Below are 15603 nucleotides of genomic sequence, written 5' to 3'. Positions count from 1 at the left end.
AAGGCTGTAACATATGTGGAAAATGTGAAGTGCTGTGAATACTTTCCAGATGCACTGTACTGTAGGCAGTGATGAAAGTAAATGAATCGATTACATTTTTGTAGGATTTTATTGAAGATAATCTGAAGAAGATGAATGGTCTTTCGTTTTTGGAAGAATCAAAGGTATTTGACAATGAAATATTCGGGTATATTTATAAACTGCATGGCTCGAAATGTTTGTGAACACCTGATAATGACAACCACGTGTTCCTTTAACAACGCTTTTCAAATCCATGGCATTAATATGGAATTGGTCCACACTTTACTCTAACAGCCTCTATTCTTTTACATTTTGTACTGACATTACTTAGAAAACTTGTAGACATCTTTAGGCAGACTGATTGCTTTTATCTCTCTGTTAATTAACCATCGTTAACGCATATCAATAATATTTTGATTAAATGTCTTCAAGTAGAACTGTAGACTGAAAAACATTATTTGCTTCTGCCAGAAATGATGGCGACATTGAGACACGTTTCTCCATACCCCGACCTCCACACAAATATTTAAAGTTTTTATAAACGATTATATTGTATTATGAATAAACATAGTGGACTACATATCTGTTTTTGTAGGAAAATGTTTCGGCGAGTGCTGAGAAGGAAAATCATTGTTACTCTGCTGACCTATGGGTGTGTACACTAGTGCAGGATGAGTTGATTGTGTTCATCATTTACATTCAAATTGTGATTCATATTATGCTTCCTGTGAATTTATGGGGGAAAAAAGTATATTTAGTATTAATTTATGCCTTTAAATCCATTTTTTGTTTGTTTTTGATGTTTAGGCAGAGTACCAGCTTGAGACATGCTCTTCAAAACCTCCAGACAGCAGTAAAAAAACACAAGATTTACAAGACTGTCGACCGGTACGTCCCTAACGCTTGTTCTTCGCAAATTCAAATAAATAATAAATTCTAAACATTTATTGATTGAATGATTGATTGGTTTTACAGAAGAAATCGTTTACATTCAGGGTTCCTCATATGCCTCGGAAAGGATCAAAGGTAACGTTTTATTCAAAATTTTACCCTGCTTTTGTTTATTCATGACATACATTAACGGCTTTCACGTCTGTTTTTCATCTTAAGAGTATGCCAGAAAACGATATCCCAGAGAAAGGTGCTGATTTGTTTAAAGCCACTGACATACAAGGGTTGGAAATGAATGTATCTGAAGATTATAATAAGGTATTTGAACTTTTAGAATTTCCTTACAGTACAAATCTGCTATTTATATAAGGTAATGAGATTTTTTGTTTGATGTATGTACATTTTACATGATAATTCATTTTTCATAGATGAGGAAATCTCCTGTACAAAGGGTTTCGCCAATAATTAGAAGAGACTCACAGGTCCCACTGTTTTTTTTTCTTCAGTTTTTATTGATTGATTAATTGATTGATTGATTAATTGATTTTATTGTATTTATAGATCGACACACTGCTAAATACATTACATGCTTTTTCACAAAAGGCGTTTTTCTGATACGTATAGGGTCTAAATAATGCAGAGAAAGGAGCGGATCTTTTTAAAGCTGGAGACATTGCAGATGATATCTGGATGGAGAAGCATACCATGGTATATGTTCATCTCTGTTTCATTTTCCATGTCATTTGCTCCTTTTTTGTATCTCTTAGTCATCTAAGGAAGTAATGTGTGTGTTTTATTTTTTGTGTGCATGTTTAGGACACAAAAACAGAGAAGGTAAAAAATGAAAGTCTGCCAAGAAGTGAATCAAACGTAAATGTACAGTACACACCAGAACCATTTGCATACATGTCAGACATGCAGTCATGTAACAATTTTGCATTACACTTTAAGCCTAATATTTACAGTACCATGTCTTTCAGTTCATCAATTCTAAGTTTTTCTCAATAGCTTTGGAGTTCCCAAACATATCCTACTATATTAAGCAACCTTTATGAAACATTATGAAAAAAAAACATTATGAAAATACTTTTTATAAAATAAACATTTAATACACACCTATTTTCCGAACAATAGAAACATTACTAACTCACTTAACCTTTCTTTAAATGTTATACATTACAATAAGAGGCTCAGTGCTGTCATACTCGTCAAGGCAGGCTTTCACTGAGAGTGCTGATATTTTCAAAACCAGGGTTTCTGTTTTGCCCAAGAACAAAATTAGGATACGTGATAAAAGAGCAAGCAGCAAATCCAAAAATACAAAATGCACTGCACATTTTTTCAATCATTACAATGTAGAGGCACCAAAATGACTTTTCATCTTCCCCTCAAGGCCAAAGACCAACTGTATTTTACTGAAGACTTTGAGCTACCAGGTGCTACTTCTGGTGATTACTACCTCTCAGAAGCAGCTAAGGTATCCACACCCAACATTTATTTTAATCACATATAAGTAAACACACATCCTTAATTAACAACAGCCTAATGAAAAGAAATATGCTTCCTTGTTAGTATTGTATAACACTGAGGCAGCAGAGCTTGATTCCAGGTCCAGTTCTTATTGCTTTTGTGTATCAAGAGGTTACAGAGTTGTGTTAGCCAAGTCTGTTATGCCTTTTAGCTCTCTAATATGTGCTTAAACCAGCTTGACGAGCTTAAAATGTTTCACCATGTCAAATGAAAATGACTACTAGTGCTGTCTGACTGTGCCTGCTTTTTGTTATTGCTCAATGGGGACAGTGTTTCCAATTCAGTGTCAGTCAAAATAAATCTTTGGATTTGGATTCTGAAAAGAAGTAACTTTCATTTATTTAGAAAAATAATCTTTATCAGCAATATGTAGGTGTTTTATTAACTTATATAGCAATCTATAAACTCTATCCCATATCTAGTCACGATTTGTTTCATGTACACATTGTTGAACGGGTTTGATTCTCTATCCATCTTCTAAGGCTGAGTGGATGTCCTCCCAGATGGATTTGAGGCGAGTAAAAACACCAGAACATGCCGAGAAACTGGAAGGAGTAAAAGAAGAAGAGGAAGGGGTGAGTCTTCCAATAAGGTGGATATATAATCCCAATTCCAAAAAATTTGGGACACTGTGTAAAATGTGAATAGAAAAAGAATTTAATGATTTGCAAATCTCACAAACCCATTTTTTGTTCCCAATGAAACATAGAAAACACATCATATGTTTAAACTGAGGAAATGTACCATTTTAAGAAAAAAAAAGAAGGTAATTTTGAATTTGATGGCTGCAACCTGGCTCAAAAAAATTGGGACAGGGCAACAAGTGTGGAAAAAAGTGCTAAATGCAATGAACAGTTGGAGAAATATTTTGCAACTAATTAGGTTACTAGGTAGGAGACACCGAACTGTTGAGCAGCAAAAATACTGTATCAGACACATATGGAACAACATTCCTCTCCGAAAACTTCAGCAACTGGTCTCCTCAGTTCAGTATATATGGACAGTAGACATGCAGTGGTAAACATTGCCCTGTCCCAACTTTTTAAAACCTGTTGCAGCCATCAAATTCAAAATAACCTTATTTTTACATTACAATGGTATATAGTCTCAGTTTAAACATTTGATATGTTTATTTGTTTGATTGTGAATAGATGTATAAGATTTGCAAATCATTGGATTTTGTTTTATTTACATTTTACACACTGTCCCTACATCTTTGGAATTACGGTATTATACTGTAAATAGCAAATAGAAAGCGATTTTGTATGCAATATATATCCAAGTATTTCAATACGAAAAAAAAAAAAAAAAGTTACACAACTTTGTTTCTGTAAACCCTTGTGAACAAGCAAATTGTTACAATTTAATGGAACAAATGTTAGAACTTAGGTTGTAAATGTAGGTCAGTGCTTCTGATAGTGTTTAGGCCAGCAGAGAAGGCATTGCTGGCCCTGACCGCCCACCACTGGGTGCATGTCAAATTAATGTAGATACCAAACCCTGCATACCAGAAACACCTCGCAAAACCTGCTATTTTGGAGATGCTTTTACCCAATTGTCTATTTATCACAGTTTGTCTCTTGACAAAGTTAACCAGATCCTTGCCAATTTTTCCTGCTTCCAACACATCAACTTTAAGAACTAAATGTTAATTTGCTGCCTAATAAACCTCACCAATTGCGAGGTGACACTGTAATAAGATGATCAATGTTAGTCACGTCACCTGTCAATGGTTTTAAGATTATAGCTGATTGGTGTGTGTGTTTGTGTTTCAGTAAACATAGTAAACAAGACTTTTATGTTTAAATTGCAGGACACTGACAGTCTAATGGAGTGGTGGAACACAGTAGAATGTAAGCAACTATTAAAATTCCCAAATTCTTAATGTTTTACCTTTTAAAATCTTATAAACACTTCAGTCTCAATAAGCACACATATTCACACATTCCTTTCATTTTTTCAGTATGGGACGAACTGCCATCAGATGACGAAAGCAATGCAAAGGAGGATGAAACTAAGTAAACGATTCGCTTAATAATATTTACTTTTGTTATTCTACTTTTTCAAATGAAAAAGCTAGCTTTTCCAGCCTGAAACTTGCACTTGGTCTTTATTTACATAAACATGGTTTATGTTATGCACCCAACTGCCACTAGGAGGACCCTAAGCACCTAAAGATGTTTTATGTCTCTGAGTGATTAACACATTCCTAAAAGTTGAAATTAGGATAATACATATTTGTTATTTCAAAATCCAATCAATTGGCATACAGGCAATCCATTATTATCAATGAACAGAACATAATACACCAAAAAATCTTTCTTTTTTCTTAATTAGATCTTTTACTGAGATTGCTGAAAAAGTCCACCAAGGTCTCAGAGTTTTCTATAAAGTTTTCACCGAGCAAGCTGAAGTCCTCTACCTGCATGTGCTGCGCCTCTACGCCATCGGTGATGACCTGAGCAACTTCCATCGCCGTGCAAAGATCGCCAATATCACAGGTGGCACAACCTCAGCTGTGGGTGGTGCAGCAGTTATCACTGGCCTGGCTCTGGCACCTGTCACACTTGGAGCTTCTTTAATTGTATCTGCTGTTGGGCTGGGAGTAGCAGCAGCAGGTGGAATCACAGCAGCTTCGGCCACCTTATCAGACAATGTCCACGAAATGAGCGTATGTTTTATGCTTTATTTGCCCATACTATTAGATGTTAGGTATTTTTGATCATTTAATTGGAAAGTATTCAGACCACCTTTACTTTTGCAATGCTATGTTGCAGCCTAATATTAAAATCATTCAAATTGGTTTTTTTCTCTCAATAATGTACACACAGTGCCCCATAATGACAAGGTGCTTGTATTCTAGAAATGCCTGTAATTTATTAATTTTTTTTACAATAAAAAAAACTTAAATATTACACGTACATAAGTATTCAGACCCTTGACTCGGTAGTTAGTCAGTTAAAGTTAAAGCACCTTTGGCAACAATTTGACAGCCTTTTTGGGTATGATGGCAACAAGCTTTGCACATCTGAATTGTGGGATTTTCAGGTCTCTTCAGAAATGCTTGAATAGGGTTCATGTTAGGGCTCTGGCTGGCACAATTTAGGACAATCAGAGCTTTTCCTAAGCCACTCCTGTGTTGTCTTTGCTGTGTGCTTTGGGATGTTGTCATGTAGGAAGGTGAACCTTTGGCCCAGAGTGAGATCAAGAGTGCTGTGGAACGGGTCTTTATTGATATCTCTGTACTTTGCTCCATTCAGCTTCCCCTCAACCCTGACCAGTTGCCAAGTCCTTGCTGCATAAAAACCCCACAGCATGATGCTGCCAATATCATGCTTCGCTTTTGGGATGGTTTTGGGTAGTTGATGATCGATGCCTGATATACTCCAGACATAAAGTTTAGAATGGAGGCTGAAATTCCTATATTGGTTCCATCAGTCCAGATAATCTTGTTTCACAAAGACTGAGAGACCTTCAAGTCTTCCAAGCAGATTTCCAGACTTGTCTACACACTTGTCCATCTACACACAGGATCTTCAGAGCTCAGTCAGAGTGATCATCCAGTTCTCTTCTTTACCTATTGCTCAGTTTGTGACCAGCTCTTGCAAGAGTCTTGGTTGTTCCATACTTCTTCCATTTAGAATTATAGAGGCCAGTGTGCTCTTGGGAATCTTCAGTGCAGCAGAAATTGTGTTGTAACCTGGTTTGGTTTTTGTTCTGATATGCATCCTCAGCTGTGAGGCCTTTTGTAGAGAGGTGTTTTCCAACTCATGACCAATCAATAAACGTTTCCACTGGTGGACCTTAATCAAGGTGTAGAAACATCTCAGTAATGATCAAGAGAAACAGCTAAGGGTAAACGCAAAGGGTCAGAATACTTATGTACGTGAGATATTTCAGATTTTTCTCATTTAAAAAATAGACATTACTTGAATTCTGTTTCCTGTGTCAAATTGGAATCAATTGGAATTCAATCAAATTGAATGATTGTCGTCTGCAATCAGTCTGCAACATAAAGTGAAAAAAGAAGACGGTCTAAATTCTTTCTGAATGCATTGTACAGTATGTCTATAAAATGATATTTTCACATCTCCACATATCTTAGAGCTTTGCGAATTATAATGTCAAGCTTTACCTTTGTAATTTTACATCAACTATCCAGGCAATGTTACTCCAAATACAAAGCTTTTCATCTATTATATATTTTCTAGTCTTGGCTTGTGTTATTTTGACAACTGTAACAGGAAAACTATAAGAACTGGTTTTAAATATTTGTTATTTCTTGCTTACTATCTGCTTGTTTAAAACACAGGAATGTACCCATGCTTTATATACACTCCTGGGCAAAAAAAAAAAGGCTAAGATGGCAAAATATTAAGCTTTGAATGATTTTAACAACAAATCCTTATTTGTTTCCATTCAGAAGCGATAGTTGATAGATAGTTTTGTGTGTTCACATCGAACATTCGAAACATTTTCATGATTTTCCCTCTGTGTCCAAGTCTGTATAAGCCAATTTACCTGATTTTACCTGATTGTAACAGTTCACGCCATCAAAAAAGTAAACAAGCAAATAGTAAACAGTAAAAAAAAGTGAACAGGCGCAGGAGGCCTCCAGAGTGCATGCATTCATTTCTGCACATTTTTTAGCCAATAATTTGCTGTTTAGAACATTAAAGTGTTACTAGTTTGTCGTTTTTTTTTTATTCCCCGCTTTTCCCAGGCATTGTAGTGCTATAAATGCATGGGTACTTACTGTTTATTTATTATGTAGTAGGCACAGTTTTATATCAATCAGTATGATTTTGATTGGTTACAGTGTCACATTGTCAAATACAAATTCACTTGAAAGATTGAATATGAAAACCGCTCCATATTACTGTAAAACCTCTCACTTTGACCATTTGCGTTCTCTACCAGGACCGTAAGAAGATCGAGGTGGTGTTGCAGGACTACAAGACCCGCCTAGTGGAACTGCGGCGCTGCCTGCGTTTTGTAGCTGAAGGTGTGCGTCGAATGCGCTTGCACCCTCTGCTGCGTCGTAACAATTACTACGCCGGAGACTGGGAGGTGCGGCGAGCACTTCAGACGATCAGTCTGGTTGGAGATCCAGTAGAGCAAGCCGAGGAAATTGTGCAGAAATCCACAATGGCTCTAAACAGTGTGTACAAGGGCATGGATAATTACTTTAGCAAGGATTCGAAGGAGCTAAAGAAGGGCTGCAAGAAAGAGATGACCATGCATGTAAATATTTTAGCCAAGCTGCTGCATGAAAACTTAGTGGTGCTTAACTCCACACGAGAGCACCTGATGGAAGCGACTGGATTTGTATAGAACGTGAAAGCAATAAGCAAAAAGGAAAAATAGAACTTAATCTAATCTTGATCTGAATGGTATCTAAGCGTTATGTAAGTGTGGCTGGTCACATGCTAAACATGATGATGAAAAAGTGAGACTCACTTCCTTCTACTTTTGTATCACAGTGTACTGTATTAACTGGGAAAGGGGCCTGTGGAAAGAACGTATCAAATCAAGAAAGATTACATGTTCAATATGCATATAAAAGAGGATTATAAATGTCAAGTTAATTGTCATTACTTTTTATTTTTGCTGTGGAGCACTTTGGATTTAACATAACGTATATATACTTGACAAAAAACAGCTTCTGTGGTCAGAGTTTTGAGTTCCTTCTTCTTTAAGCAGTTTAGTTCTTGTTTTAATATTCACTTTCACAATGAGAAAATACCGTCTATGGCAGACACTGTTCTGGGATTGAGTTGCTGTTCTGCTCTGGTATCTATACACTAAACCACAAAGACTGAAAAAACTTGGGCAGGAACTGAGAATGTCTATGCGTTATTTAAAAAGACCTCACAATATATAGAAATTTACCATTTGAAAATGTTTAGCAATCAAATTGAAATGAGATATTTGCACGCACATTATCGTATACCTTTAAAAAACTATTTATATATTTGTTTGCTTTTGCTCTGTTTATTATTTTCTTATAATTCCTGCAGATTCTTCATGGCCAACCTCCCTATTCATATTCATGCTCATAGCTATCAACCTATATGTTATATAATTGTTTTCAATTGTTCTATTTTTTGCAAAGTATTAGGCGGAAATTTAGATGCACTGGCACAGCTTTTAAAAAGGACAGATGTCAATTGTATACAATATAAACATATTTGTAATATATTATAAAATAAAATACAAAACTTGCTATTAAATGAATTCCAATTCATCATCTATTATATTGCGTACATTTTATTGATCTTTTTATTTGTGTCTTTTCCAAGTTCATAGTCAATCTTTCTAATAAATTGAGCACACACACACACACACACACACACACACACACACACACACACACACACACACACACACACACACACACACACACACACACGTATACATTTGTGACGTGGGCATGTTGAGTCTAGCTCTCTCTCTCTCTTTCTCTTAGGTAAGAGCTGCTTCTCATCTCTCTTCAAGTTTGAGGAGATGCAGGAGATCGTGAAGAACTTCACAGTGGTTCATGTAGATGCCCCAGGACAAGAGGAGGGAGCTGCACCCTATCACACGCAGTAGCAGCAAAACACAAAACTAAATATAAAAATCTGTATTCTAATAAAAATAGAACAAAAAACATCTCGAATACACTCTTGTGATACCTTAAAAACGATTCAATGAACATAGAATCAATCCAAACTTCATTTTATACATAGTATTGTGGTGTTTCACGTGTCTCTCGTTATTCTTCCATTATATCTCTCCACTTTTCATCTCTCACAAATATTGTATTTTAAGACAGTCCCAATTTCCCTGCTATTAGAATTATTAGTATCATTATGCTCATTTCGTTTGAAGGACGTCGTATGTTCATAAATATGTAAAATAAGCAAGTCATGACAATTTTATGACCTTGTAAAAAAAACACACAAATGAAAGCATCTTCCTGCATTGACTTTTTGAGGCCAGCTTCCTCTTTCATGACCACAACCACTTGAATTAGAGCATATTTCCCAATCTTTGACTTTTTTGGGTGGTTTTGGCAGGCAAAAAAATCTCCTAACACAAGATTAGACCACCCTATACATGATGCTTTTATATATTATATATTTGTATTATTTATTATGTAACAAGTAGATGTAGTTTTTTATTCTCAGTCTATTCAAAACAATTTCTATCTATTTATTTAATCTTCTTTAATTTTGGATACAGTCCATATAAACATTTGATTTATTATTATATTCAGTTTTGCTGATTATATTTTTTTATGAGTAAATGTACATAATACAGTAGTCCCATGTTCTCCATTGGGCACAGAGGAACAGTGACGTGTGGAGGTCGGACTTCAGACTTTTTCAAGGAAAAGTCACAGCTTTTCCTTAAAATACCTCCAGCAAGCCTCTCAAACACAAGTGCAGTGAAGAAAAGGATTTCTTCCACATTTTAAGGTTGGATTCTGCTTGGATTTGCTTTCGTTTCATTGCGTTTTTACAGCAGTTTAAACGACAGCAGGTTTAATCCGGTTACAATGTTATTCACTTCTAACACTTTTACCGAATCTTTGGAGTTGTTTTTGTGCCTATGTGTTAATATGTCGCTAAAAATCTATAAAATCTATAAATCTGTGTCAATATTTAAAGATAAATGATACCCATAACTTTATATTTTCTGTTACTGTTTCAGTTACTGATCTATTCACTACGCCTGTGTTGTGGTGAGTACAGGGACGTCACTGTATACAGCACGAAGAAAACAATGCTTCCGGATTCGGCGTCATGCGCGTGATAATAAGCTGTGTAGCCAATCACAGTGCAGGACGGTAATACTACTATCCAATCGTAGCACAGGAGGCGGGTTCACAAGAAAAAGAAAGAAAGAAAGAAATTAAAAGATAAAAGAAAAATGAGAGAAAGCAATGAAGAAAGAAAGAAAGCTAAAATTAAAGAAAGGAAGAAAGAAATAGAGTTAAAATGAGGAGAAAGCAATAAATGAAGAAAGAAAGAACAAAAGAATATAATAAAAGTTAAAAGAAAAGAAAAATGAGAGAAAGCAATAAAGAAAGCTAAAATTAAAGAAAGAAAGAAAGAAAGAAAGAAAGAAAGAAAGAAAGAAAGAAAGAAAGAAAGAAGAAAGAAAGAAAGAAAATTAAGTAATGAAAGAAAAAAATGAGAGAAAGCTAAAGAGCTAAAATTAGAAGAAAGCAATAAAGAAACAAAGAAAGAAAGCGCTAAAATTAAAGAATGAAGGATAAAAGAAAAATGAGAGAAAGTAATGAAGAAACAAAGAAAGCTAAAATTAAAGAATTGAAGAAAGAAAAATGGGAGAAAGCAATCAATAATAAAAGAAAGAAAGAGATAAAATAAAGAGAAAGCAATAAAATAGGAAATAAAGTAAGAAAGAAAGAAAAAAGAAAGAAAGAAAGTGCTAAAAAATTAGGGAACGCAATCAAGAAAGAGCAGAAAGAAAGAAAGAAAATAGCTGCTTGTTGATATTAGGGCTTGAACCTCCAACTTTCCAATCAGTAACCCCCAGCCTTAAACCCTGAGCTACCAATTTTATATATGACACATTATATGTATAGAAAAACATTATAAAAAATTATGAAAAAATCAGAACTAGTTTCAAGTAAAAAAGCTTGTAAAGATTTTTATAATGAACTATAAAATAAACAAAAAGACAATTAGATAACCAGTCACGTAGCTGGGAATTATTTAAGGTGGAATGAGAAAATCATTTAATTGTGAATAAGATGGTTGGCAAACACAACATCATTGCATAACATACGTTTAGGCACATTGTTATACATGGAAAGTAGAGAAAGCACCTGACTTCTTTCTGTTTATATGATGCTTTAATGAATCAGTGCTTGTTTTTGAGTATTTGTAAGTAAAAATCATATATATAATTCATGTCTATTGCTATATTTGCCAGGTAACTAACAGGACTTGAATTTTAAGGTTGACTGGATGTTTCCTAAAAAAAAAAAAGGTAAAATCTGTCAAAAAATGGGTATGTATTTAAGATCTTGCTAGTAGTCTGCAGTGTAGCATGATAGTGCAGCAATGTTATTAAAGTTTGAGAATTTTCCATTTTAACAATGTTGCATTGATTCGATCCTCAACATGGCTGTACATGCCTTTGTTATTTCCTTAAATAACTGAGTTGGGTGTTTGCGGTTCTGAAGGTTAAGAAAACACTGCTCATTTTCTGTACCAACATGCCTGATTTAAATCACCAACCAAATTATTTTCATGCCTTTGAAACTGTATATGTATATGTCATATGGCCTATAGAAAAGGTGTCTAAACCTTTTTTATGATGAAGGGCATAAAATCAAACTTGATTAAGGGCCATGGGCTGAAAGTGAAAGTTGTATAAAAGCAAATTGTTCCTGTTAAATTAGACACTAGCAACTGAGAAACCTGAGGTATCATACGTTTCATAACAATGACAAATATTGTATGCTTTCAAAACAACAAACAATTTCCTCATCATGTGCCGCTGCCACATTCTGTCCGTAATTAGCTATTTGTTGAGCGTCACAAAGCATGCCAGACTTGCACCTGGAATTACGCCTATACCTTAAATAAAACAATTCAAATTCATTCACAACATATCATTTCAAAAAAAATTTTGCGCCTTAAAAATGAAACAAAAAATGTTGTCATATGTTTAACTAGAAATAAAGATCTGTATAATTGGCATCCTTTTCCCCACTTCTCATATATGACATGGTGGGCCAAACCAAAGGTCAACAAAGGTCAGACCTTGTAAAAAATGTACTATCATTTAGTGAATTAGACTTGAATTCTTGAATTTTACTGTATAGAACAGTAAAATAAATATTGTAACCTGAAAGAGAAATCACAGGTTTATATTAATATTCTCACATAATGCTGTATCATTTCTTTAGTAAAAGCTCACTCTGTGACTTGTATGGCAAACGCCCCACAATAATCGAAGGCTAAAGCAAGGGGGACAACTTCAGGACACAGGAGTTTTTGAATTAAAAACAACTTTAAGAAAATAAAAGAGGCCTTTAAGGGATTGCGGCATGATTATGAAACCACAGCTATAGAAAATGTCAATATTATACAGAAATACAGTATAACAGAGTGCGGCATCACAGACTGCATCGCATATGGTGAGAATGAATGCCATTATTAAACATAAAAAATAAAAAAATTCCTTTTACTGCAGCCATAAAGCATTAATATTAACGTCATAACATGACTCTGTTTCTTCCCTGAAATTTTTGTGCATTTTTTCTAGGGCAAATTGTGTTTTTTTTGTATAAAAGCCTATGGGAAAGAAAACGCAAAATACAAATGGTTTATGAAAAAAGTTTAAGAACTGGTTTGAACTGTTAGGTCTGACCTTTCCACATGATGGCTTTCAAGCTTTTCTTGAAAATTCCATCTTGTAAATGTCCTTCTAAGTTTATCTGCAACCAAATAAATGTTTTCTTCTTTGTCAGCTGTTGTGGAAAAGAAAACTGCTTTTTAAATTCACACACAAACATATTTGAGCTTAATCACTTAATCACTGTACTTACACATAGACGTGTTTATAAAATATATATTTCGTGGTATTGCATTTCTGATGATGGCTTCTGGAAAAATAAGCAGTTTATAGGTAGAGCACACAACAAACACACACACACACACACACACACACACACACACACACACACACACACACACACACACACACACACAGAGATTGCTCATCAGCACAATACACTTGTCAATCTGTTCTCAGAGCTCAGCAGGAAATATTTGTTAGCTTCAGCACCTGATCCTCTCGGTCTCACTGATTCCATGTCTCCTCTCATTTCAGAGCTGCAACTCATTTCCTTACAAAACACAGACAAACCCAGGCAGGTAAGATAGGTTTACTTGTAATTGTGTTTTGAAGATAAGCTGTAATGGCCTTTGTTTTGTAGTAGAGTGCTTAGTCTTCTGCTTCTTAACGTTTATTTGTGTTTGAATGCCTATTTTATTTTTCTTCTGTTTTAGTTCTTACTATTTCCCTTTTTTCTTTTATGATATCGCTATATGTTATTACATTTATGTTAATCAGAATATAGGATGTAATATCTGTTTTATAAAAACATTTCGCTTTTGCTAAGGTGAGTTACATTTTTTTCTTTTATTCAAGGGATCTGATTCAAAGACAGCAATGTTACCATCAACTCGATGGCATGATCAAAAAGAAGAATTGGGAACAACCAAGGTCAGTACAATACTTTCTTTAGAGACAGTATTATGCAAAAGTAATGTGATCTAATTCGGATGTGTTGCCGCTTTATTTGTACCTCAATTATTTTCTTGTTCAGGAAGAAATAACCGCATCCAGTTCCTCCACCGAACCCCAAACACTAGGGTTTGAATGGGATCATTTTAAGGTGAATAAAGCTAAAGGCGAATTTTAAGAGAGAGATTTTAAACACCCCATATAACAAATTTGACCATTTTTAACAGAAGGTACAAGAGAATCGATTTAAAAAAGTATGACCAAAACTTATTTTTCATACACTATAATACAAAAACGATTATAAGCCTTTATTCGGGTATACTATAATCATATAATACACCAATAATTAAGATTTTAAATACAATCTTATAGTTTTTATCACTTGAAATTTATTTCACATATTTATATATATATACATGTATGTGCTTAGTTGTAAGTCTGTATTGACTCAGAACACAATGCACCATTCTTCAGTTCAATAGTGTTTTAGTAAATGTTAAGTCTTCAAGGTTATTTCTATAGCGCTTTTCACAAGAGCGTGATTATATCATATATAAATGTTATTGGCTTTCAAATAAATCTTTACAGAAATTTAGGTGTAGATTTATTTTTTGTGGTTTTAATTATTATTATTATTATTATTATTATTATTATTATTATTATTATTATTATGATTTTTATTTTTATTATGTATCTTGAGAATTATAGTTTAATTGATTATATATATTTATATTCGGAGACGATTAAAAGCAGGAGTCATTGAAAAAATAAATAAAAAAATAAGGACACTATTGAACACAATACTTCACAGTGTACAAGAGGAAACATGGTGGTTTTTATACACAAACTAATCACAGGGTTAAATGAAAACAGTTCTGGACAATAAGCACATTCGAGGAAAACCAGTAATACCTAACGAAATCCTAACAAAAACAAACATGGCTATATTAACACAAAATTAACAAAATAATCTCGGACACCTAGCATTTTCAATAAAGATAATATCAAAATATTACAAAAATAAGAAGATCAAGCTGTCATGTAAAAATAATTCAGATTTAGATTACATTTTTGATTTTTCCTGGTTGCCAGGTGAGAAAATATATCGAAGCACATGGACAATATTTTCATGTTTGTTATTTCATTTAATTCAGTCATTTCATTGTTAATTATCATTGCAGTTTAATATTAACATTTTACCGATTGTCAATTTTCCTAATCACAGTGTATGGTGTAAATTCTGTTGAATTGTTTTAGTTTTAGTTTTTAATAGGAAAATTACATATTTGGCCACTGGAATTTGATTGTATTTGCTTATTTGAGTACGACTTTATTTGCTTATTTTCATACTATGGTTCAGCACCTTTAGGGGCCTTGTTTGTTTATAAAATGATCTGTTAAACTCTGTATGTGTCTAGTCTGATTTGATAAGCACTGTAAAATCTTTATTTGTTTACAGAAGGATTATGTTGAGAATCCTACTGAGACAGACATCATGGCATCAAGTGAAGCTGCTATGCTTCCGACTAATGATGTATGTAAGATAACTTTGAATTACTTTGAATTACAATTAACTGCATCCTAAGCTAAGTAAGCTTTATTAGTTACATGCATGTACTTACTAATTGATTGCAGTTGAATTCAGAAAACTTTGTGGTCACAGATGGTTGTAGATCATCTACCAGTAGGTTTGCTGTGTTGTATTTTCTGTGATGCCTTTCTGCCAAAAGTTAAGCAAAATGTTGCTGCCATCTTCAGCCAGTTTGACTTTTGTTCTCCAACCTCGAATTTTTTAGCCACAGAAATGATCCTTGAATGTTTTTTAGTTTGACGCACCATTCCGTGCAAACTCTAGTGCGTGCAATGGAATGAACAACCATGTCAGATGTC

At 34.2% G+C, this 15603-nt stretch overlaps 1 protein-coding gene across 1 annotated transcript in view; it reads left to right on the top strand.

Annotated features, from left to right (window-relative positions):
• LOC310721544 (uncharacterized protein) overlaps positions 1–15603 on the top strand; it is a 31046-nt gene that overhangs the window by 12452 nt on the left and 2991 nt on the right. The window contains exons 21-39 of the mRNA XM_083533328.1: positions 105–164; positions 617–673; positions 829–909; positions 997–1047; positions 1132–1230; positions 1341–1394; positions 1537–1620; positions 1729–1782; positions 2306–2389; positions 2925–3017; positions 4256–4295; positions 4406–4460; positions 4780–5113; positions 7363–7774; positions 8912–9032; positions 12833–13340; positions 13618–13692; positions 13796–13864; positions 15173–15247. Coding sequence (XP_083389454.1) covers positions 105–164; positions 617–673; positions 829–909; positions 997–1047; positions 1132–1230; positions 1341–1394; positions 1537–1620; positions 1729–1782; positions 2306–2389; positions 2925–3017; positions 4256–4295; positions 4406–4460; positions 4780–5113; positions 7363–7774; positions 8912–9032; positions 12833–13340; positions 13618–13692; positions 13796–13864; positions 15173–15247 — 2406 coding nt within the window. The remainder of the gene's footprint in view (positions 1–104; positions 165–616; positions 674–828; positions 910–996; positions 1048–1131; positions 1231–1340; positions 1395–1536; positions 1621–1728; positions 1783–2305; positions 2390–2924; positions 3018–4255; positions 4296–4405; positions 4461–4779; positions 5114–7362; positions 7775–8911; positions 9033–12832; positions 13341–13617; positions 13693–13795; positions 13865–15172; positions 15248–15603) is intronic.

Source organism: Silurus aristotelis (assembly GCF_946808225.1).
Source record: "Silurus aristotelis genome assembly, chromosome: 27".
Taxonomy (NCBI): Eukaryota; Metazoa; Chordata; class Actinopteri; order Siluriformes; family Siluridae; genus Silurus; species Silurus aristotelis.
This window is presented reverse-complemented; position numbering and strand designations above follow the sequence as displayed.